A 26,297-nucleotide genomic window follows, 5' to 3' on the forward strand; every position below is an offset into this window, starting at 1 on the left:
AACTACACCATTATCTTGCAATTCTTTCAGTTCACTGGCTACTTTGTCTCTTAAAGCAATTGGAACACGGCTAGGAAAAACTTAGGCTATGCATTCTCTTTCACTGTAACATGCACTGCAAAGTTATTAGCTTTTCCCATTCCTTCTGAAAATAGTTCAGGAAATTCTGTAAGCAAACTACCAACACTGTCTTCTCGGTCAAAAGCAGACACTTGAAGTACATTGTCTGGTATGTCCGGTGAGATCTAGCTCCTCAGCGGACACCAGATTCTACACATCACCCGCAGACGCAGAGCTTGTAGGTAGCGGTGGTGTGGGCGCCACTCCGATTTCGTTGGTCTTGGGGAAGTTCTATTTGGATTTCTCTTGCTGCTCCTGGGGCTTACCTGACTGGGAGGACTTCACTGATACAATATCCGGGACTGAGGATGATCGTGAAGCTCTACGACCAGCTGCTTTTGGGCTCTTCAGCCACTGGTGGGTGTCATCTTTCCCACTAGCAGAAACCTGGGAAGGGAGTGACCAAACACACCCCTTCCTAGCGAGAGGAGCCGAAGAAGACGTACGCTTCTATGGCTCACAAGTGGGGACTGGTATCCCCAATGGTTGGGGGAGGGGGTGTTGCTCCCGAAGAAGGTGGTGCGGGAGCAACAGGGAGGGAAGTGTCCCCCACCATCAAGTGGGCAGGTGTAGGCTTCTGGTTTTGAGAAGTGACAGGAATGCGAGGAACTGATGGGGGGCGACAACTGTAGCAACGGTGTAAGAGGAGGTCATAGCCACACGATGTAGGCACTTAAATTTCCTCTTAGCCTTAGTGTAGGTGAGTTGGTCCATGGTCTTATATTTCATTATTTTCCTCTCCTTATGTAAAATCCTGCACTCTGGCGAGCAAGGAGAATGATGCTCTCCGCAGTTGACACAGATGGGAGGTGGGGTACATGGAGTATTGGGATGGAATGGACGTCCACAATCTGCGACCAGGGGCCCTCCCCACGGGCGCCACCCAGCCTCAGCAAGGGCCTCTTGGCAGGATGCCCATTGCCCCGAGTCCTGGTGTCCCAGGGTGATGGGCATCTACTCCATGGAATACATAGGGAGTTAACAGTGCAGGCATCAGCAGAGCAATCCCTGTGTTGTCAGGGGGCTACAACCAACAGGGTACATGGCAGCCCCACCACAATGGACTGGCTACCGTGCCGAATATGAGGTGGAAAGAATTCCATGGACCTTGTCAGCGCAGAAAATGACACTCCATAGTGGATGGAAGAAAATGCACACAGGAAGGTGTCCTCGCTCAAGAGATGGAGGATGAGTGGAACTGCAATAACACGACAAGAAAGTGGGCTAAAAATCTCAATGCATGATGGACATGATGCACCATGTAAGGCGCCCTTCTCCAATTGGCTGGCTCTTACGGAAAATTTTAAAAAATGGAGGTCAAATCTTATAAAGGCCGAAAGTTGTGAGACTCCTTTTATTTGCCTCTTATGGGAGGCAGGAATACCTCGGGCCTATTCAAACCCCCGGGCCTGCAGGGGGTTGACTGGAGAGTGGATTGTCACTCTGTTGTCTTCAGTGATGACAGTATGTTGTGTCTGTAAGTGGGACAGTGACGTCCACATGCATCAGGTGAAACACACTGTGCTCTTTGTGGTTCATAACAGTTGCCCCGGCCAGCAAGATCGCCAATTGAACACGTACAGGACATGACAAAGTGGGAACCTATTCGTTATTCGTGGCCTCAGAGATCAGTTGCCAAACTGCAACAAAAGGTGCAGCATGCTTATGACAGTCTATCAGAGGATGTCACACACCTGCATTGCCACCAGAGAGGAGTACGCAGTACGCTGTGTACTGATGTAACAGCCTTTATTGTGATGTCTTCCACTTGGTTTGAATGTGTTATATCTGCTTGTAACCTCACCTGTCAATAAAGTGACGTTATCCTTGAAAGTGTTGCATTTTTTTGTCCTCAGCAGGGTATTTACGTCATGCACCAACAAATGACATACAACTGCCTCTATTATTTTTGTACTATAAATTTCCTTTGTCCATTATACATTTAAACTTAAAATTTTGCTTCGCCTTTTTAAAAATCTATAATCCACATTCCCATATCAATGCAATACTATTAATTACAAAGCTAGTACAAGATATGTTCTCATCTGATTGCCGATTCTGAAAGGCACAGTTCGTATCTCCTCCATTTCTTTTCTCCCATCAATGAGAAACATGTGGTTTCATAAGCTCTTGTAATGGTTTGAAGCATTTCACGTTTCTATATTGCAGTACGAACATCTGACGCTTGTCAATTAACACTAATGCAACGCACACTCTACCATTCCTGCTCCTACATTATTTACTAAACATGCAATGTATATTCTTATTTAATTGCGATGTCCCATTATCAGTTAAACAGATCTCTTATCGAAATGACATGGAACGATTCAGTTGACAAGATAGGTATGCTCAATTGGTGTAAATATTAATTAACGTATTATTTTTTACTACTTCTCGTACATCTATACATAGCTTTCTTTACAGATTACCAGTTTCTAAAGAAAAATCACTCCATAGAATAGTTTTCCAGAAAAGATTTAATACTTGCTTTGCTACCTGTGAAGACATTTTATGGTATTGGGCAAATGATCAAAAATTTTAGCTTGTGCCATTGTACTCTCTTCTGAGCCAGAACTTTAATAATGGGTAATAAAGATCATTTTCCTCTAGTGTAGAAGGTATGGACATCACTATTCTTCTCAAATTGCAATTTATAATTTATGATGAATTTCATTAGTGAATAAATATACTGTATTGAAACAGTTAAAATTCATAACTCCTTGAAGAGGTACCTACACCATGACTGCAGGTGAAGAGCACATATTATTCTTACTGCTCATTTTTGTACATCGATGCTTTCTTTCTACATGAGTTTCCCATAAAATTATTCTGTTAAGACATTATTGAGTGGAAGTATACAAAAGAAGTTAAGTTGATCATTTGTTTCCAAGACTCACACATGAACAGCAGAAGTAGCTAACCTTAATTGTTTCAATGGATCAGTAAAATGCTTCTTCCACTTCCAGTTTTCATCTAGTTTACTGGCTCCTGCTGCTGTGCTACATCAGTTGATGGTAAGATTAATTGTTGCACAGCACCAAATATAGCATTTTTCTCCAAATTTGGATAGAGTCATTTTCAATCTCTTAATAATTATTTGAAATATAATAACCAAAATCTCTTCTGCTGCACTGTCTCTGATAGGATTTATTACAAGACTAGTATTGTCTGCAAAAAGTACTAATTCTGCTCGATTACTGGTAACTGTGGGGTCATTTGAATATATAGAAAATTCTCCAATCACGAAAATGTTATCTCCTTGCAACATTCTTTGAATTACAAAGCACAGCTGTTTGCCTTCTCACTGTTAAGTATGATGCAAATCAATTGTGCGTATAACCATCAGTTAATTCGGGACATTGGCCTTTTGCAAGCAAGTGCTCTACAACTGAGCTACCCAAGCATGAGTCATGACCCAATCTCACAGCTTTACTTCCAACAGTACCTCATCTCCTGCCTTCCTAACTTCACAGCTCCCCTGCAAACTTTGCAAGTGTAGCACTCCTGGAAGAAGGGTTACTGTGGAGACATGGCTTAGCCACAGCCTGGGGGATGTTTCCAGAATGAGATTTTTACTCCACAACAAAATGTGTGCTGGTCTGAGACTTTAAAGCAGGACTTCTGTCTTTTGCAGGCAACTGAGCTATCCAAGCAGGACTCACAACCCATCCTCACGGCTTTACTTCTGCCAGTAATGTCAGATCTTGAGTTACTCTGGTCTTTATTAAAATTTGTATCCTCCTCTTATATTGAGATTTTAATTCCCTTAATTATCCTTGGGTTACTTGTTTTTAAATGGATTTTTCTGGATAACTTTTCCAGGTAGCTACTTTCAAATATTGACACAAATTTACTGTGGAATAGATTGAACCTGACTTTAACATCTTTCTCTATATGTACCTCACCCCGCACCATCTCTTAACTCACTATCACTGAACATTGTGCCCTTTTCTCATTGATGAGCCTCAGTGCTTTGTCTGAGCAGCTGTAATGTGCTACATTGTTTATTTCTGTTAATTGTGCATCATGATCACATTTCCTTTACCAGTTGGGTAGACCATAATTACTTGTATTGTAACCATAATTAACTGAACCTGAGCACTGTCCGTGTGCACTCATTGGTAAATTCATTACTGAAATCTGACTGAAACAGCCAAATAGATATGGGAACATTCACAGGAAGAAGCAAAATACCAGTAAATGAAATTAACACAATTTATTACTAAACACAGACATGCAAAGAAATATGCACACGATACAATTACTCACACCAAACATCGAGTCAAAGATTTTCTCCCTGTGTGAGGCTAAACTTCCTGCCAAAGAGACGTTTTCTAATATGTTACAACATCAATTGTGAGGTTCGGAAACAATGATCCCATTTCATATTACCTGTCACAGCCTTAAGAAATTTAAATCTTTCGAAAATCCACCAGAAGTCAGAAATTTAGATGGCATTTTTGTATGTAAATACCATGAAAGAACTGTGGCATTCAGTTTGACAGTTCCGCTGTAGCCTGTTTTCGTAGCAACAAATTCCACATTGATTACTGATTTCTGTGAAAAAGAATAAAACTGAAAGCGGTATTTCAGTGTGTTATCAGTGGTGGTTATATCTCTGGTGTGTTGTAAACATTCAGTTGTTTCAGTTTGAGATTTATTTCTCTGGAGGAAAATGTTACCAGCAAGGCATAAAAAAAAAACGGCTGGCATATGTGCAACGTAAGCTAAGTACACGATCATAGAGTCAATGACTGAAGAAGAGAACAGACAGTATTTGGAAGCACACTGAATAAAAGTTTCTCAATCAAGCACAATCCATGATTACTCCAGAACAATGAATTCAGATTATTCATTTCAATAAATTCATGATCTTAGCAAGTTTTGATAAATTCACACAAATTCAAGGAAAGATTCAGATGGATGAATCCCTTCTCAACTAACTGAGTGAGACACCATGCACAGTCTCAACCAATGGATATACAATAAACACCTTCTCTTAAACCGAGAAATAATAGGCTAAGCTAGGCTGTGAAAATGTGCAGTTGTTTTCCTTTTTGCAGTAATTTTAACAGAAAACTTGGGGTTATTACTAACTTTATACTCCTACCTGTTTGTATATTAATACCATGTGAAATACTGTCACTTACAATACTATCCTCACAGGTCCAGCAATTGGAAAGGCCTCTCTCAAACCCTGTGTACTGATACCAACCGATTTTGACCTATTCCCAATCAAGGTTCTGTGGTTCTGTCTACAGCAACAAATAAGGTCAGGGGGGGCAGATGGACAGAGAGAGGGGGGAGGGAGGAAATGGACAGAGAGAGAGAGAGGGGGGGGGGTTAGAAGGGATTATTATCCAATTTCCACACATATTTAGCAATTGCGAAGTACTGTCGGGTTCATTAGTGTTTTCATAAACAGCAGAGAGGTTACTAAAAGGGACCTGTAGACCATTACAAGAGAAGTATTCTGCAGTATAGTCTGATTTAAAGTAGTTGTCACTTGACAGGCAACGGGCTGCAGGGCTCCTGCCACCAATAAACCAATGGCAGCCGGCGCTGTCGGCTGCCACTTCACTTTGCTGAGCTGACTAAGGCATTGTTCCAACCAGCCAGTCCTTAGCGAGCTGTTGAAGACGTGCGGGTGAAAGATTTCAGTGACTTGCAGCTTCGCGCATTTACGATGTCTGATGAAAGCAGTCGCAAGAAAGGGCAGCCGAGGCTGCACACTCCTAGGGACCTCCAAAAAGTGGCAGACATGGCGCCATTACATGCAGTCAGGCGTGTGTTCCTTAAGGGAGTATTTTGAGAGAGAGAGAGAGAGAGAGAGAGAGAGAGAGAGAGAGAGAGAGAGAGAGAGAGAGAGAGAGATGCAGGAGGGCCTCTCGTTCCTTTGGATAAGGTGGTGGAGCGAACTGCAGCTGCTCTGCAAGTTAGTGAACAATCAGTAATAAGAATCTGCAAGGAGAAATTCATGAAAGAAGGCTCAAGTGAATCATCTAAATTGGAGACACCTGGGAAAAAGAGGCGACTAGAGAAGAGGGTCACAAAACTTGACTCTTTTCAGGAAGATGCCATTCGTCGTCAAACATATGCATTTTTTTCGAGAAAGGAGTAGCCAGCACTCAAAAAACTACGAGCTACCCTCACAGCGGCTGACCTGTTTTAGGGTAGTAAATCGCCTTTGTTACGAGTCGTGAAATCGTTAGGATTCCACTATAAATCCATCTCTGGCAGAAAGTTACTAATGGAACACCAAGATATTGCAGCCTGGCGATGCCGCTTCTTAGAGAATTAGTGGTGACAAATTTTGATGATATTGTTTGGCTTGATGAAATATGAGTGAATGCAGGATACAGTTTTAAAAAAGGCTGGACAGACGGTACCATTAGCGGTAGTATGGCAGCTCCGATCGACAGAGGAAAAAGGATAATTGTAGCACATGCCAGAAATTCAAAAGGTTTCATTCCAAATTGTATACTGCTACTCAGTTCAAATAAGACCTCCCGACTACCACAAAGATATGAACCACAATCCTTTCGTGAAATGGTTTGAAGACTGTGTGCTCTAGAACTTTACAAAAAACTCTATCATTGTTAAGGATAACGCTCCTTATCACTGAGTAATAAAAGATAAAGCACCCACAAAGGCAACGAGGAAAAACAACATTGCAAGCCGGTTACAGAAACATAAGGTACAGTTCGACAGTAATTTGACAAGGGCAGAATTATTATAACATGTCTCGCAACACAAGCCAAAGAACCCAATTTACATTGTGGATAAAGTAGCAAAATAATACGGGAATGAAGTGCTCAGATTGCCTCCTTACCATTGCCATTTCAACACAATAGAGCTAATTTGGGCTCAGGTTAAACGGCATATTGCTACAGAAAATAAAAAATTCACATTAACCGAAGTGGAACGCCTTTTGGAAGAAGCAGTTGAAAATGTGACATCAGATGACTGTCAGAAGGTAGCGCATCACGTGAAAGGAGTGATACAGGACGCATGGAACAATGAAGGTGTCTTACAACAAAGTGTCAGACTTGATTATAACTGTCAATACGAGCAGCGACAAGGATAGTTCCACTGACTCTGAATTAAGCGGTGTTTTCGCATTGATTGGTGTGTAGTGTACTTACTGCCATTAAATATTGTGATTGTGAATTTATTTCGATTAATTCTTATTCTTGCTGTGAGACTAAGAATTACTGTTTGGCCAGCTCTTGTCATCTCCTTACAGTAAGTTAGACTGAATTTTAATTAATTTCCTTTCTTATAAACACCAAGATGTTATCCAATGTGTGTTAACAGTTTTCGAGATTTGCAATCTAAAGAAGATAACTTTTCCGGACGCGAAAATTTCTCACACTTCAATAGTTAATGTAACAATGGCCCTAATTAAAATTAAGAAACGATATTTGATATGCTTATGGATACCACTGAGACTGATTCTGTACGTAAATATTTATAGGAGATAGAAATTTTAAACATCATACTTGTTTTCAGAAATTTATATACAGGAAACGTAATGCACTACAAAAACTTTTAAGGATTATTTTCCGAGTGCATTATTTTGGTAAAGAATGGAAAAAAATATTTTGCTGTGACACCAATAGTTTTTCAGTAATGATGTGATAAGTTAGATGCTGTTTGCGAAATCAAGAATGTAAATGGTTTCAAAGAAATTAACGTAATTCTTGTCCTAATTAAAATTAAAAATAGATATTTGACAGATTGTCAAGATATACATCGTATGTGGGTTTGAAATTTTTTACTTACTTTTTGTAGAAGATACAGGCTTTAATACGATTTTCTATTGCCGGGGATAGCGATGCGCTGAGGCGGCTGCCTCCAGCCAGTGCTTGTGACAACGCCGCAACTTCTCAGCGCAAACATCAAGTGACAACTACTTTAAATCAGACTATAACAACTTGCAAGCACATGCTTCTAGGTTCTGATCTACACAAAAACTGATTGTTTCAGTATTTTGACTGTGTCCAATTTTTATAAGTGTGTGCTGAAAAATAATGCCTCAATTTTTTATTCTATTCTCAATACTAATTTGAAGAATTATATATTGTTGATATTACCCACCAATGGAAGCTGGAACCCTCTGCCTCATCAGAGCTTCGAATTACTGGATATAACATGGTGGTATGTAGTGTAACTACGTTGGTGCATGAGAAACAGTGTGCTTTAATAAGTTCTAACCACAAAAACTGATAAATCTGTCCTTCCCTCTTACATTCAGGTGCAGGTAATGGTTTTGCGTGTCTCCAGCACAGATTGAAATATCTGAAATGCAAGGCCCATGTTATGAAACAGAAACAGTGAGCCATGAATACAAGAAATATGGCGAGCAAAATTCATGATTGCTTTTCAAAATATTAGTACTAGATGATATTATTCATTTGGTATACGGAAGAGTCTGGTGACAAAAAGTCTATTTGTAAAACCCAATATAGCAATTTTGACTATTATCATGTGAAAATTATATTCCCAATAACGACCATCTTATATGACTTTACTCTGAACTGTAATGCAAATTCGTTGCTCATATTCAGCTTAGTTTTTACTCTCATCCGTAATATTGGGCACGTAAACGATTATATATTTGTTTGTTTCATACGAAAAACTGGTTTTGTCACATCGTATTCTGTAACCTCTTGTCTATTTGTTATTGCTTAAGAATGTGTGCTAACTGCTCGACTTCATAGCACTGTAAGTATATTGCTACTATTCTACATTATTTTTGCTACCGCCTGTTTTTCGTACTTTCTCATTTAATGGAGGCCGTCGAAATTTTTATTGACTTCTGCAAAAATGTTCTGTTTGTACTCCTGTTAATAATGTGTGCAAACCTTTTCAGAACTACCATCCCATTTGCAAGGAAGAATGCTCTGGTCACCAGGATTGAATAGCATTCAGTGGCAAGAAGCAACACCATTCAAAGCAGAATTACATACCCATTCCGTAATGAAGTTGAATAGCAATACTGTCAAAATCTGCTAAAACTGAGTTTTCCTTTACATGTGAGAAAGTTCGATTACATAGAATATGAACAATATACTTACAATGGTCTTAAATCTAGCAGTTCGCACTCACATTCATAAGCAAAATCATGAAAATAAGTTAACAGAACACCAAGCAATGGAAGCAGCTTCTGTTTCACATGAAACAGGAACAAGTTTGAAATCATTTACTGCACCCAATATTATCTGATGCAACAAGAATAAAACCGGAATACAAGTAATGTGGTCAAACGCAATTCAAAGAGTGCAATGCACACTAGAAACCTTAACTGGAAGCACACCAATGAAACCAATTTCTGTTGACTATGAAACGAAAAATAGACATGGAAGACTAAAAATTAGCCAATAAGAAAGCGAGTGATGGACTGAAACTTTGAGAGGTCCAAGTGGTGTGGCAGCAAACTAAGGGCATGTTATCTTAAGTCCCTATATGAATTTCATCTCCGAGATGACCACCTCTCAAAATGCAGCAATAGGAACAGCACAGATACGTGACTAGATTGCTTTTAAGTGAAACTCTCAGCTCTATGTTTCAAGACAGTATCAATCAAAATAATCGTTCAAGTGAATTTTAAATTACAGAAAAATAAAAATTTAACATATTGTTAAACTGAACTTCCTACTTAGCATGATCTGTTTAAGTCTTGCGTGAGCAATGTGCAACATTTCTTTCCATATCAGTGGTCATGTTGTAAGTGAAATTTTTGGAAAGTACAAAAATTTTAACTACAGAACTTCAAATAATAAAGTCCTCACTTCCTGCACTGACCAGGTATTGAAAGTAAGTAAAAATTCCTGCTTTTGAAAACACGTCATGTATATCCTTCCCCTAACATCATGAAGTTGTTCAACAGCCAAGGAGTGACGGATGGGAAGGGGAGTGAGTGCACAAATTTTAATCTCCCTGATTATTCCTCCAGTCCATCTGTTCAATGGAAAGTCAGCTTAAGATGACAACAAGAAAACAGATGTAATAAAAAATGGCCATTATTATACTAAATATAAACAAATTAATCATCAAAAAAGTGGGTGTAATAAAAATGCCCATGATGACTTTCTAAATATACATAATTTAATAATCAGAACTCAAACTTACATAAACTGTTAAATACCAACATGACAGAAAATACAAGACAGAATGTGCATTATCTAAAAATCATGTCTTTTTTAATGCCCAAATTTAAATTAAACAGTTATTGCCTCTGAAAAATAAAACTATTTTATGAGTACTTTACACATCACAATACAATACATTCTCACCACTTAAATCATTTCTCACTTGAACCTAAAGCACAATTTCTTATTTTTTCCTATTTGCACCAATGTAAAAGTTACTGAAAAGATTTCACTAATTTTGCTTTGTTTCCTGAAAAGTCTACTTTTCAGGCTTCTGACTTTTTCCTGAAATGGGTATTAAGTACAGGACTATAATATAAGCAAAGCACTAACAGCATGGAATTTTATCACACGTCGCAATGTTTACACAATTCCATGAACACTGCAGTAAAATTATATGAGATTTAAATTCTTGTTCATCACAATTGTCAATTAATGCCAATAGTAAATCAGCCCTCATATTTATCTCTATTTTACCCCCTATTTTACAAGAGATTAACCATCCTTCTACCCTCCCCAAAAAGCCACGCAGCCTTATCTTCCTCGATACGAGTATACAACAAACAACACAGACGTGTTTGCCTTGGTATCAAATAACAAGTACCGGCAAATACACCTACCATCAATCAATAAGTCATTTTATATGCATTACTGCATACCAGTGCAACCACATGAGAACTTTTATTTTTCTAAATTTGGAAATACATCGATTGTTTGTTCATATTTCAACCATTAGTAAAATAAACCTGTTTTTCAATTTGTACAGTGCTTTAATTACAGTGAATGAGACATCCTGGCTCACACTATCACTCGCTTGTCCTGCAAAATGACAGATTAAGTGATGGCATGATCTTAAAATTTGTCCAAATTACATTACATAGTCCCTACTTATATAAAGTTCTCATCTGATTATAGATTTGGAACACCATTAAAGTGTGTCCCACATCCTCCCATTTCTTATATTTATAAATAATACAAAAATCACAAAATGAAAAAAACAATACTGCTGTTTTTTATTTTATACAAAGATATGGCATTTCACATATGAAAACACAGCTTTTTTGTACAACTACCTACTTTAAAAATTATTTTTAATTGTTTGAATATGTTTTGACCCTGTTCATTTGAAGGCTAGTAGTAAATATATATTTTAAAACTTTCTTAACACACGTTCAATTTACACTAAAGGGAACTGGTAACCGGCCAGTACACCGGTTGTGATGGTAAACTGACAAAGCTTCTTCCATCGTCTCTTTTTTTTAGAAAAATGGGTGTCCTGTCAATGGATTTCAACTTGGGTGACAATGTGGTTACTCTAGTCTGACGGGTGTATCTGGTCTGTTGTTGATGTTTCTGAACCCAGGTTACCACATGGTCCACTTGAATGTTACAATTGTGACTCAAAAACACTATTCCTGCAGTTTCTGCACAATATGCTGCTCAGGAGTTACAAGTGAATAAACATGTGGCAACACAGCGCTCAAGGATATTATAACTGCACAAAAGGGCATACGCACATTTCCTGAGTTAACACTGCATTTATATTATATATAAATATTAACGCACCTCACTTATATACACAACAGGCTACTAGGTGGCTTTGGAACCAGTTTAAGTTCAAACAGATTCACATGTAAGGTTCAGTCCAAAATTTGGAAAGCAAAAGGAAAACGCACATTTAAAAATGAAAAATCTGGAATGTTGCTCTTTGTGATCAAGTAGCAGCAGCATTTGCATCACAGACATATAGTTCAGTACATACAATCAATGTTGGAGAGAAAAATTTGGGATAAAAATTTGTGTATACAATTTGACTAGAGCCTTAAATTCATTAAGGACCCACCCAAAAAATTTAAACTTCTGTACAAAATAATTCAATAGATACTTTCCTGAAAGTTTATACTGGGTTCTTACTCTAACCTCACAAATACACTCAAATGTCTACTAATTATTAAAAATCATAAGAAATAATCACTGGAATTATCAACACAGGCTTAATAATCATTTGCTGTAGAGAGGGAGACACTTATTTAGGTTATGATTTATACTACAAAAGTGGAAACATATCTTTCCTATTACACTTTTCACATGAGATGAGCCACAAGCTGCAACCTAGTAGCCAATATGAGATTCATAGCACAGCCTACACAAAGTAGTTTCCACTGGGAAAGTCATCCATCACAATATCAATTTTTTCAGTAAAGAACTAGAAGTGTTCTGTTATCACAATTGAAAAGCATTTACAACTTTCTAGCAGAACATAGACCCACTTTTTACACATTGTAGCTGCGACCAAGGCAAAATAACTTCATGATAAAAATTACTGATATTTTAGCAGTAATTGTAAATCATAACCTGAATAAAATTCTTATTGTTAAATTTACCAGACCAGCTTTTTAAATCAACACAGAACACTTTTGTCTCATTTTATAAAAAATGACAATATCAGGCAAAAACTTCAACAATTTTATAAAAGATATCTTTAAAATTTTGTTTAAATTATATTTATATTAGAGAATTTAACATCTGTTAAAACACCTTTAAAAGTTTACAATGGAAGAAAGAACTATTTATTAACAGTACTTGATTGCCTTTCTTACAAGAAATTTCCGTTATTTTATTCAATAAACTATTTATTGGGCATTTAGGAAAGTACAGACTAAGCCCAAAATTGAAAAGTTTTCAATATTTTTCTGTAAACAACTGAAAAACTAACTCATTTTTCTTGTTTAGAGAGAAAATTTTCCTCAAACTGATAAATTTTGGAAGCAATGACGTTTGTGACATTGCCAATATTTCATAAGCAAATAGAACAGCAATCCACCCCCTTTCGCAACCACTGACGAAGCTTGGAAAGTCATACTCAGTCACCAAAGATGGGTGTCTCAACATATAAGGCCCCTGTAACACTGTTCACAAGTAATTATGTTCCACATTCAACTCAAAATATTTCCTCATTATTGCTCTGAGCTCTAAGAATATTATTAGTTTCTGCCTACCCTTTCCTCAACAGTATTTGCTTTAAATAACTTACAAAGAGGGACATCTTATTGCACATGCATCAGAATCCAGGTCATATCAAATGCCTCAATCAGGAGCGTAAGAAAGTTGAAATAAATGATACTGCAAACAAAAATGCAATGAAAGAACAGCTTTGGAGTAAACAGCTTGAAAATACAACACAGTGCTAAATCACATGGTTATTGATTGACAAATCATAAAAATAAGAAAACTGGTAAGCTAACATTCCTGGGAAAAACCATGATTTAATAGATCAAAGACATCAATTATTATTACTAGTTAGTACAGTGTGAACATGATTAAAGACCAATTGAATTTCTTCTATGAAGCAAGACCAACTGAATTTCTTTGATGAAGCAGCATCATATATTTCAACTTCCTTTTCTACATGCAGGGGGATACGTGGGTTTACAAGATCATCATCCTATTTTCACACCTGGTTTCTCTACAGTTATACACTTAGGGAGGTCAGAGGGATGGATTATCTACCTTACCTGGTTTATCAAATTCACAGTTGGTAAAACAATATCATTATTGGCTCTTAGAAGAATAGGTTTTTCCTGGATGCTTAATGTTAACCATTTTCAGTATATTATGCACTAGCCACAGTTTCTGGCGAAGAAAGGATTCCTAGGGAACCAACCAACACACTGAGAAATAAAAAACAGGACCTAAAGCTTGAGATAAGGAGGACAGTAGGGCAGGAAACATTGTGACATGAAGGGTAGACAGACTTTTTAGTCTTCTTAATCCCTGAAAACACAGGTAGTTTGTACCCTTTATTTCCTAACCCGTTTAGAAACGATCATTATTGTTGAAAAGTTCATAGATACTACGAAAGCTTGCTCTGACATCCAATACAACCAATTTAAATATAAAGATAAAGACAAGAGTAAAGTTACTTTTTTTATAACGTCTGAAGCAAAACTCTTCATTTTCGGTACGGACCATATATAGATATATGTATATATATTACACTTTTATGTATATTACTTCCTTTTTAAATAAAATGCATAGCAAAAACAAAGTTCTTGTACGAAATATAAATATTTATATATTATATAGTATATATTATGAAATCTTACAATTCACAAGACTATCTTTTACATTAAACTGCATGAAAGTAATTTTCTTTTGAAAACTACGAAATGTACTTTGGCACTGAACATTTTCAATTGTGAATCAACTGCAGTTTTTTTTCTTTTTTGGCACACACATTATCTTAATATAGATAGTTTTTAGTAAATATATTAACAGTTCTCTAATGCTCACTCTCCAAAATGTACACCTCACTTTACTGAAGAGCCATCTGGAGGCTCTTCAAAAAGTGTTTACCAACAAACACATAATGCACTTGTCTAACATGGAAGAAACTATTGTTCAACAAGAATAGCTATTTCTTTTTTTAGACTAGCATGAGAAAAACATTGCTCCTTCTGCATAAAAATACCTTCTGAAAGATATTCACTATCTGCATTAGTAAAAAACACTAAAATTTATAAGTTATTGCAAATAATTTTACAACAAATATATGCAGTGCAGTGAACTTTTAAATGCTCACAATTTCTAAAAAACAAACACATTGAAAATTATACTTAAGCTTATCAACCTACAAGAGATAACTGACATAGTTTAGTATAAACAGCCTTACATAAATATTTATGAGCGTAGTGCACTTAAAAACATTCATCCCTACTAAATATTGACGATTGTCCAGATGCCAAATGACAACAACTCTATCTCTTATTTTTAAGTATGTTTTACAATAACCTATGAACTACTGTGTATCAGAGAGAAGTATTTATTGTACACAAGTTATTATAACATATCTTTTATGTATCATTTACCCTCTGTCACATCAAGATCAGCACAAATGTGCTAACAATGGTATATCAGTTATTAAAATAAATAAGTATACTAAAAGATATGTAGATCTGATATTTTTAAGTAATGAAGTCTGCCAATGCATACTTACAAAAATCTTAAAGAATCAAAGACAAAATTATTTTGTACTGTAAGTGTATACACATGGCACAAAGTGTTTATTGTAGTATTATGATTTGCCATATCAGTATCCCTACTGTAATGACTAGATTAGAAGGAAACTAGGTGACACACTGACCAGCCTTCTTCACTGATACTAATTCTGTGCCACAACAGCACACATAGTAACGCATTCCAAGCCCCATCACAAAAATATTCTTACAAATTAATGTAGTTTTTGTATGATTATCAGCTCCAACTACTTTCAAACACAAACAATGTTTTTATAATAATATACAATATTTATAACAAAATGCACACAATGACAACTGGTGAAGCTTTAGCATTTACAAACCAGCAAGGTAATTCACTGAGTAGCAAACAACCAAATTCCTTGCAAATTGCTTTTTACAAAACAAGGACTATATGCCGATATAAGAGTCAATTAAACTGTAATGTATCACCACAATAAGCACTTGACCAGATAAAACGCAAAATATGAAGTATGTTATATCCAATTAGAATGATTTGTAAAAATTAATTTTCAATAAAAAGTAGCTAATGAACACAAATTACAGTATGTGATACATCAAAAATGTGGTCCTATCCAGATCTTAAAAATACAATTCTTAGAAACTGAATGACAGATACCTAAATAAAGACACACAAAACTACACAACTCCAAAAGGAGCCTCCTCAATATAAAAAGTTTATATCTCCATAATTTACTGTCATTCTGCATACATGTTGGTTTGCATAAAACTTCAGTTTGCTTTGACACACAGTTTTTTTTATTATAAACAGAGTACACAAAATATACTAACTATTCACAGTACGCTTTTACAGAAGAATGAAGTATAAGTTGGTATAATAATAGAAGTCTTTCTACTAGAACACTTAAAATGTGCATTATATGGTTTCTAAATTTTAAAACTGTAAATAATTTGGCACATGAACTAGTGCTCAGGATATGTAATGGAAGCAAATCTGACAACTGTATTAATAGGGGGATATGTGGTATCATACTAATGTGTTTGCTTTCTTTCAAGTTATCAGTCCCTACTTTATACTCAGTATACCTACTCAACAGCACTCAACTTCTTAAATCAGTATTTTGCAATATTTAATCAGCTGCCTTCATGACTAGATGATTGTAAAAAAGCATTTTAATGACATGCTTATTTCAGTTAGTACTTTAACAATAACTGTAAGACAGAGCATCTGTAAACAGCTAACATTTTTCTAACCAAGATGTTCACAAAACATCACAGAAAATGAATAAAATACTTTACATGTGCCCTAGTGTGATATGATTCTTTCCCCAAAATGATATGAATCAATAGAAGTTATGTAAAGTATTGACTGAGAACTCCAACAAACAGTGTAATTTTGATTATTCACCCCCACTCCCAAACTGTTCCCAATTTATCTATTTGTGTATAGTCTTTACACACTGATCTCACCAGCACTCTTATGCCAATACTGAAAAACTTGAGCAGCTTTTGTGAGAGTGTACTGAGAAACACCATATCTTAAAATACTGATTCAGTTTCCATGTAATTTCAGTACAAATCACTTATAGCAATCAATTATGTTTTAAGATGAAACACTGATATGGCTAGATTTAAGATACGTATAAAACTGATGAAAATTTCAACAGGTCAAGGAAGACTAAAATGTTTGCAAACTGATTCACTACCCAGTCACAATACTGTGCCACAACTGTGTTGACAGTGTAATATGTCACAGTACAATAAAATTACAAGGGCACTGAACAACAAACATGTTTTTCATTCTAAGCCCATTAAGTGGTTTACTTTCCTGTTGGGCAGTGAGAATTTGCTCTTCAAGAAAAGAAAACACTTTTATCATAGCTAATCATTACTGCTAACATTAACAACTTCATCACGGGAATGCCATTAAATGACAATAACAGGAGCAATTAAGAGTGTAACCACTGTAAAATATTACATACAATAAACAAAACAAAAAAAATCTTTGGCTTGATCCCCTTTTACCTCCTAGCTAAATTTTCACATGGCAAATTGTCATTCCACTAATTTAAAACATTTTTGAATAACTTACTGTGTTAAAAATAAATAATACAATGGGATAGCAACTTGCCAATGATGTTAAAGCTCTGCCTGTATTAAAACTTAAGTCCATTCTTTCTTGTTTAACTTTACCATGGCTTTCCAAAGAAAATAAACACACAAAAGTCAGTTTGCTACAATTCCAATTTTCACAGATATTTCTGCTGAACCTCACTTCTTTATCATAAACAGTATACAGTAGACTATGTCTCTTAATGTGCATCAACTTTACCAAAACTTAACAATGTACAGTGAGTGCTGCATCACTTGCTTTAAATGACTTTTGAAGACCATTCCTATCAGGAAGTCAAATTAAGATAATATACCATCTTAGTTAATGAATTGGAGCTTTGACAATATGATTTGGTGCAATGTAATGGTAACCTGGCAGTGGCATCCCAGCTGTTTCCATAGATATCCTGCAACAGACAAATATAACACAGTCTTCAATAAACACATGAAGATATATACTTAAATTTCAGATAAGTAATATGCTGCAGAGGAGGTAGAAAATCACACCTCATTAAAAAACAAGCATCCTAAGTAAGTATATAGTTTGTCCAGTTTTGCTACTAAATCATTCAAGGTCCATAAAAAAAAGAGGTGATTATCTGAGACAATCTTCTACATGTGATATTTAAAAGAAAAATATCAGATTGGAACCAACATTTGACACTTCTGTTTTATTACCCTGAAATAAGCACACCTCTGTGTGAACTAAATGTCAATATTCTAAACAACAAGAGAGGCAGGAAACTTTTCAATCTTACAATAATAGATTGCCCTTATCAATTATCCTAACATATCTATTGAAAGCACTATCTACATGTTATCTGTCTAGTAGGTTTCCAATCATTCAGTTTATTTCACAAAGTGCTATGTTTTAACACAGCATACTTTTTTTTTTTTTTTTTTTTTAATAATGTTGACACTCATCCACGAACATAAACTTTCTGTAAGGTAATTCTGCACCTGTGAGATTGGCTGCACAAGTAGCACCCTGTAATACCAATGAAAAGCACAATGCTCCCCCTCAGGACATTATTCCTGTCTTACACAGCTTAAACATAAAATCATCTTAATGGTGCCTTGCAAATTAGGCAAACTGTATATTTAATATGATACCATAGCAACAACAAACTATTTTCTTCCACGTAGATCAACCTGTGATGTTCAATGTTCAGATGAGGCACTCAATACTATTCAATCATGATTTATAAAAATATATAAAGGTAAAACACCATGTCACATGGTAAACCTCTTAACTGGGTAAAATCAGGAATCCACAACCAAAATGTTACTTATGGCTCTTTCAGAATTACTTTTAGGTTCAGGAAGATGGGGAAATGTGTTTCCTCCAACATGGAATAAATTCAATATTGAAATTTTTTCCACGTTGTTGTATTGGGAGGCGGAATAGCAATAAAATAAAATAACCGTGACTCATGCAAGGGCCCTGTTGCCTGTAATAGTCTGGCAAGTAGCAGAAAATATGACCACCTGAACGGAAAGTAGCTTCTGTACTCTAAGCTATGAGCAGCAATTTTAAAATTGCCATTAAGCACCAGTAAGACTATTTTGCACAATGTATGCAAGAATACATAACATGAAATAATGGATTATTCAACACAGAGTATGGGACATTTCCACTACTGCACTACATAGATATCTCTACATAAAACAAAAAAAAAATCTATACACAAGTTACTGGAGTTAAGGCAGAATGTTGTTTAACAGTTTGACAGCACAGCCCTAAAACTGATCACTTATCACTAGCTGAGCAAATACAAAGGGTTCCAGTATAGGACACCAAGTTCAAAAGCAAGCTTGAGGGTAAAAAAAGCCAGTGGTGGTGCAAAGATATTCAATCTTTCAGTGAAATAGCAATCTGCACTATTTTAATAAATTAGAGATCTTTCATTCTGGTAGATGCATGATAGTACCTGATAGATCACACACTATATGTCTGCAATAGTGATTCTTCTGAGACTACTACACCTGTGATCCTATTTGAACTTACATTGTATAGCCATTTTTGTGACAAATGCGCTTACTTGTTGATAAAGGATAGAAGTGAGGAAATAATAAACAATTTATGCCAGATGAAACTTTCACAGAATGTAAAATCTGCTGAGGAAGCTTGACAAAACAAAACATTCCAGATGTATAAAGCTGTTTCTTACGCAGTCTTCAATGATAATTGGGTTTATAATCTGCAAAAGTATGTAAATGAAGAGAAATAAAACCTCAATACAAACACTTGTTGCTGTGAGGTCACAGTAAACTACACTAGTGCTTAATGGGCAACACATAATCCTGGGATGTCTTCACAAAGAGAACTTTTATTTACACCATCCACTTCACATATAATTTCATTTCTGCATTTGTTTAAATTATGCCCAAAAACTGCAAACCTGGAACCTTGTAGAATCATGTCACTATCTTTGGAATGTAATGACATTTATGTTTTAACCCCCTCCCTGAATTTTCATAAAAAAGTATTAAGATCTTTGTTACTTTGTTTCTGTTTATAACTTTTCTAAACTGCTGTACAGCAAGGTGCGTGTATCTGAGCCATCACTGTGTATTAGACAGCAAAACTCAAAAATGGCTCACACACACTTGAAAGTAATTTGAGATTTCTCAAAGCAGAACGTATGCCGTTAGTTATACAAATATAGTTTAACTAAAACTGTCTACACTGCATGATTACTGAAATCAAATTAAAATATCACCTTTTCAAAAGCTTTCTTCTGCTATTTCCTAACATACATGGCTGAAGCTGTATTGAGCAAGGAAACAGCATTCTTAATTCTGCTGTCATTTAATGTATTTCTGGGAACCAGTGTGCTCATTTGGAAGTAAGTGCATTAGAAAAAGAAGAAGAAGAAGAAATTATGCAACAGCACTCTAGAGCAACATAACCACGATGGCCTAGCTAAACTTAGCAAAAAGTGGTTCTGCTGATAAAAATTAACAACATATTCTACATGAAGCGGCTATGCAAGCGGGGGGAGGGGGGATACATCAAAACTTAATTGTTACCCGACAAACATCCAGGGGGAAGAAACCCACACCTCACCCAACTTGCTTGTTACACTATCTGTTGTTGCTATTTACCAGACTATTTTGGCAATTGCATATCTAGGATACGGAACTGTTGCACAACCAGTTAAGAGGTTTCTTGTTCAGAGAATAAAAAACATGATTGTGACAAATCTCTGCAAGGGATTAAAGTAAAGAAGGTACATAAAGGAAAAAAGAAACATGCTTACCGGATAATTTGGCACAGGCTGGATGGTGAGGAGGATGGGGTTCTTCCGTGGTTATTGGTTAAAAGTCTCAGTCAGCATCTCTTCAAAACTTCAATACCACTTGACACTAACTTTGCTGTTTTCTAACAATTGAGGACAGAAAAATAGTTGCCCTCCATATATGAAAGGTTATGAACCACATTACCTCCAAACCAATGTCGTTACAATCTACCATGTTATATCTGACTAGTCATAAGTTCACAACAGGATTTGTGTATAATCCACAATGATTAAAATGTTGCACATTACACATAGTTATAATCTTTCTGATACTTTACCTACCAACAGCAATGTAAATGAAAATTTTCTTTACAACAAAAGGAGTTAAGTACCATTAATGTCCAACCAGTGAATAATGCCTACACTGCCCACCCAACTCTCGACCTGAGATTTCATATTAAGGCAGACAGATAACCACACATAGCTCCCACACATTGATAAGCATTTAGTTTTTTCTATGTACAGATATTAATTTATCATACATGACATGTATCTCAAAATTTCCTAATATGTGAGGATTACATCAAATACAATTAATAGAAATTTGAGTATGGAAAAAACCAACAAAATATGTTGAGACCTCCACTCATATCAAGGGGAAAAATAGTTACATTTAACTGTCATTTCTTTGAGGGGAGGAAAAGAACAATTTTTCTGATTATCATTTGCAAGTGTTCACCTCTAATCATTTAAGTTTCACTTTAGTTTCCTACCTGCCTTTGGTACATGAAGCGCCACCGCCTAACAATTCTTCAGTGTCACTGTATGATTTCTGCTCACAAATATAGGCCGTTTAATGCCAAACACAAGATGCAGTTATACTTTGTAAAGAATGAGGTGACTACTTGCTTTCTACATAATGTCCACTTTCCAGATGGGGACAGTTTATGTAATATTTCTTTTCACTAAATTTCTTAATAGAAAGAAAGAAATAATGATTAATTTAGCAAGTACAAATTATTGTACCACAACGTGCAGCAGTTGTGATCGAATACTGACACTAACCACTTTTCCTACTTACATCATGCCATAAAGTTTACGGTAGTGACCACCATTTTAAAGTATATTTCTAGAACTTTGCACTATTTAAGAGTAAACTTAAACTGAAATGGTAACTATCACCAAACTTCCACTTAAATTGGGATCAATACCTTGACCACATAACAGAATAATAATAAGAATACAAGAAGGGAGTCCGTAGTTCTAGTTGTAGTCTGACACCTAATATGGACTACTACTATTTCTAAGCAGAGACTAGAAAGAAAGAGAGGGGGAGAGGGGGGGAGGGGGGGAGAGAGAGAGAGAGAGAGAGAGAGAGAGAGAGAGAGAGAGAGAGAGAGAGAGAGAGGTGTTAACTCTGAAGTTTGATTACAAATTGTAAGATTAGTTTAATATCTCTGGGAACACATGGTTGAAAATTAAAACAGAAAAGAAAGCCTTCTGACCAATAAACATGTGTTTTTGTTGTATTTTATTCATTAACTTTACAATTCTCAGTCACAATCTTCTGAATAATGTCTACAGTCAAATAAGAAAAGTTGTACAACAAATGACATTACAATATGTAAACGGTTTATATTCTGTCTCCACGATGTGATAAAGCAAATGAATCCAAGAAAATCTTCACAAATCATCTATGACAAAGTTGTACTGATATGTTCTCATCATACGCTTGCCAAAATGACAAAACTCTAAGAAATTCCTTTAATAAAAAGCAAATAAGGCAACTGGATTGAGAGAAATTTACTATAAAATCTGAGAAAATTACGCGAAAGAAGGTACAATCTTTGAAAATGCTATCACAATAAAAAACACACAATATTGTCACTAATGTTTTAACATAGGAAAGCAAAATTCTGGCAATACAGTACAGATTATCGTCTCACAAAAATGTGGCTCGACACTATTTTGTTTCAAAAATGAGTGATATTTCTTGATCCCTCAATAAACATTTATGAATTATATATTATCAGTCCACGTAAAAATAAACTGTCTAATGTAGTTGTCCCATGATCCATAAGAATTGAGGAAAACATATTGATCACTAACATAAAAATATCCAAGAGGAAATTCAGTTACTTGAAAATATCTCCAACAGAAAATACATATCAAAAATTAGGAAGTCTTACGATTTTGGCTACGCCAATACAGAATATAAAAACACACGTCACTCAACACAAAGTACTTACTTGGCATCAAAAAAGTCTAAAATATGGGAGTTATAGGTGATGCATATTAAAAAATGTCACTAACAGTTGGATGAAATGACAGATAATAACCTAATGTGTGAATATTGTTTTAGTGGAGATCTAATTATGTTGTTGTTGCCTACCACTCCATCTAATACAACAACCATGTCTGTTCTATTACAAATATCTTCAGAACTAAGATAAGCTGTCCAGAAAATAAAATTTCACCTTCTCGAAGAGGATGAACTACAAGACTAAGGTGCGAACAAACCTCTGTAAATGAAACATTTCACAAGATGTTTAAAATATGTTAATTCCCATCTTTAGAAGGAAAGCCAGAACTTTCACCAGTAAATACAATGAAGCAGGGAAAGACAGAAGGAAAATTTGAGAAGTAATAGCATACGTGAATTTAATCGACAGAGCAGCAGTAGTGTACTTGTGTCTGACGAGTCAGAATATTGCGTAACACTTACAGAGAAATGGAAACAAATGGCGTCTCGTGTACTTATAAGAGAACTGTCCTGTCTCCTGTGGCCAAATAGAGAGGTTACAGAAAAAAAAAAATTTCAATAACAGTACCGAACAGACACGAGTAATCAGTATAACTAGTAACACTGTCATTTTCTGACGACGTCCCACGGCGAAACGATGTGTCGAGACGCCGGTGACGTCCCTGTCGCAGGCACTCGCCTAGTAGGGAGCAAACTTGCTGCGCTCCGTCTTCATCTTGCCGGAATCCTGGCCAACTCCTTGGCCCGAGGCGGGACTGCGCAGACGTGGGGCGTACGGCTTGTGCGCACCACCCCCTGTTCCCGCGCCACCACCCGACGTGCGGTGAACCCCGGTAGTGCGGACAGGTGCGCCCCCACCGGCGCCACCTCCTCCGAGGAGCTCAGTCAGGCCTCCGAGGGCCGTGAGTGAAGAGAGAGCATTGAGTGCACCCGGCTTCGAGAGCAGCTGTGCCAGTGGAATGGCCGAAGCCAGAGGCGACACGCCGCTGCCGGGTGCCCCACCTGCTCCCCCTGCACCACCGCCGCCGGTAGGACCACCCGCACCCGCACCACCAGGGTTGGAGCCAGGATTTTGGGCTTCAAGGTTAGCTTTCTGCAGTTCAACACTGGTGGGAGAAACAGAAGAGAGAGACACTGGAGATATTGGTACCAGGTATTCGGTGTGATAGGAATGGCAGAAAAACACAGGCCTTTTCTCCTTAACCTGTCAGAGCCCAGCTAGGCCGTCAAAGCTAATCTCGAAATCTGCAGAAATAAAAGTTTCCACTGCAGATAATACTGAGCCAGCTACTTATTTACAATGGTGCAATCCAAAAGTCACCTATGCGTTACAATTAATAGAACCGGAAATGAGAAAACCGACACACTTTGCACAGTTCTGCAGAAAGTTCGATTTCATTTACTAACAAATTGGCTGTACAGCACCAGGAAGCCAAATCTTTTAATGTCCTGTGAAAATAATATATTTGACAATGAACATTTAAACAATAAGTGCTTTAAAATTTAACTAAAATTCTCCTCTGATCGAAAGTTAACTGTTCCGAGAATTTTTTGTAGATCAGTTGCACTTTTAATTATCCCACCACTATGTCTCCCACAGCAAAATAATTGACAACCGATTACATATTCTTTAAGACACAACCCCACCACCACTACCTCACTTTGCATACACTCACTCGGATAAATCAAAGATAATGTCAGTCTTATGACATTTTGTCTAGTAATGAAACTAATATGTAAAAATCATTCAAGTATGCACTATAATGTGAGTTGAAACATAATGGCCTCTAATTTTTGACCATAACGTGGTACACAGCCATCATCTGGTATAATTTCCTGTGGGCTTGTACCACACTGATACACCTACGCACCAAATGAGGAGAAAAAAGGGAGGATAAGAATTTATTTTGAATCACTTTATAGGACTATGGCAACTGGCAAATGAGAAGGGAATTGCATCTGTTTTATAGCTGTATACAGCCAGACTGCAGGATCATTTCGTATGGGATAATGGGAAAGAATAAGCACGTCTGATTCTCCCCATCACACTAAGGAAAAGGTTGCTGGCATATTTAGGTGCGGGGAAAAGTAACTGACGGCATTGTGTTGTTTCACACTGGGCTTTAAATGGTTAAAAAGAGAATGAAAAAATGAAAGAAATCAATTAAAAGAAACATACATGGTGATTCCAGCCAGCTGCTTCTCTGCTTACAGCCTGAAAATACTGCCAATGTGGCATAAAATAAAATAAAAACTGCAGTTATATGCAGGCATCTCTGAGTATTTCTTGAAGTTGAAAATTTTAATGAAAGTACTGGACTCATTTGCTGCTGATAAATTACAATGATGAGTCCTAAATGTATAATTACTGGCAGTGGTCTTGCTAGCAAAAACAAATTGCCTCAGAAAATGAGTAATGAGTTCTGTCTTTCAATGAGTGCGAACTTGGAAGCAACTAGCTGGAGACTGGGAAATAAAAACAGTAACTGAAGCTGTTGGATATACGTGCACCACATGGAGATGCTATTAATACAAGTGTAGTGGCTTATGTGCCATGTAAGAGAACTAGAGATTTATTTTTCTAAAAAATCAAAATAGCACAGTAATCAGCCACAGTCATGTTTTTACCATAATAGGGACTGAATATCACCACTTAAAATGCACAACCTGTAATTGTAGCTGTTAACAGTGGCTTACAACAATCAACAACACTAATAAACAAACAAAATTTAACAAAAATAAAAGGTCCAATGACCGAAAAATGTAGAAGCTGCAGAAAGCACTTTTAAGTGGCGATCACTCAGAAATGTTTGATATATAGGGATTTATAAACTTATGGACTTAATTATAATGCTGGATATCATGAAGTGACATATGTTATACAGAACGGGAGTACAGCTCTTAGTGACATTCATGCCTTGATACAAATCATTAGGCACTGAAAGTCAACTGTTTCAAGTCCTTTCATATAAAAAGAAAGAACGAAAAAGAAAGAACGAAAAAGGGGGAAATGTTAAAACATAAAATTAGGCAGCTTTTCAATAATGTTTTTCAATTATTGCTCTTTACACATTGCTGGACAAACAAGAAAATTCTAATGAGGTCAATAGTAAGAGAACAATAGAATTTGAAGGAGGTGCTTTGCAAGCTAACTCTACAGGAATGCTGAATTTCCATTTCAACCAAAGTCCATGTAATAGGAATTCCAGCTGTACAAACTGACTGGGACATAGTCTTAGTTAATACAGTCCTAGTCAGTCTTAGTTAATAATGCAATAATATAATCTGTAGTGCAGAGAAGTAGGAGAAGAAATTGAAGCTCGGATAAGAGTTCATAACTTTTCCTCAGAAACAATTATTTCAAATATTTCTGCTAAGCCCATTTGAGCTTTACATGCTATTGATCACA

The 26,297-nt window shown here is 36.4% G+C and overlaps 1 protein-coding gene across 17 annotated transcripts in view; it reads right to left on the reverse strand.

Moving 5' to 3' along the window:
• LOC126293318 (poly(rC)-binding protein 3) overlaps nucleotides 1-26,297 on the reverse strand; it is a 559,120-nt gene that overhangs the window by 38,748 nt on the left and 494,075 nt on the right. For 3 of the 17 annotated variants that reach the window (XM_049986474.1, XM_049986475.1, XM_049986477.1), the window contains exon 11: nucleotides 22,140-23,994. The exons of 10 other annotated variants lie outside the window; for them this stretch is intronic. In XM_049986474.1, the coding sequence (XP_049842431.1) occupies nucleotides 23,568-23,994 (427 nt within the window). In that variant the 3' untranslated portion in view covers nucleotides 22,140-23,567. Of the gene's footprint in view, nucleotides 1-10,208; nucleotides 17,791-22,139; nucleotides 23,995-26,297 lie in introns of those variants that run through there. 4 more of the 17 variants (XM_049986500.1, XM_049986502.1, XR_007552268.1 and 1 more) reach the window with 3 other exon arrangements.

This window comes from Schistocerca gregaria, chromosome 10 (assembly GCF_023897955.1).
Source record: "Schistocerca gregaria isolate iqSchGreg1 chromosome 10, iqSchGreg1.2, whole genome shotgun sequence".
Taxonomy (NCBI): domain Eukaryota; kingdom Metazoa; phylum Arthropoda; class Insecta; order Orthoptera; family Acrididae; genus Schistocerca; species Schistocerca gregaria.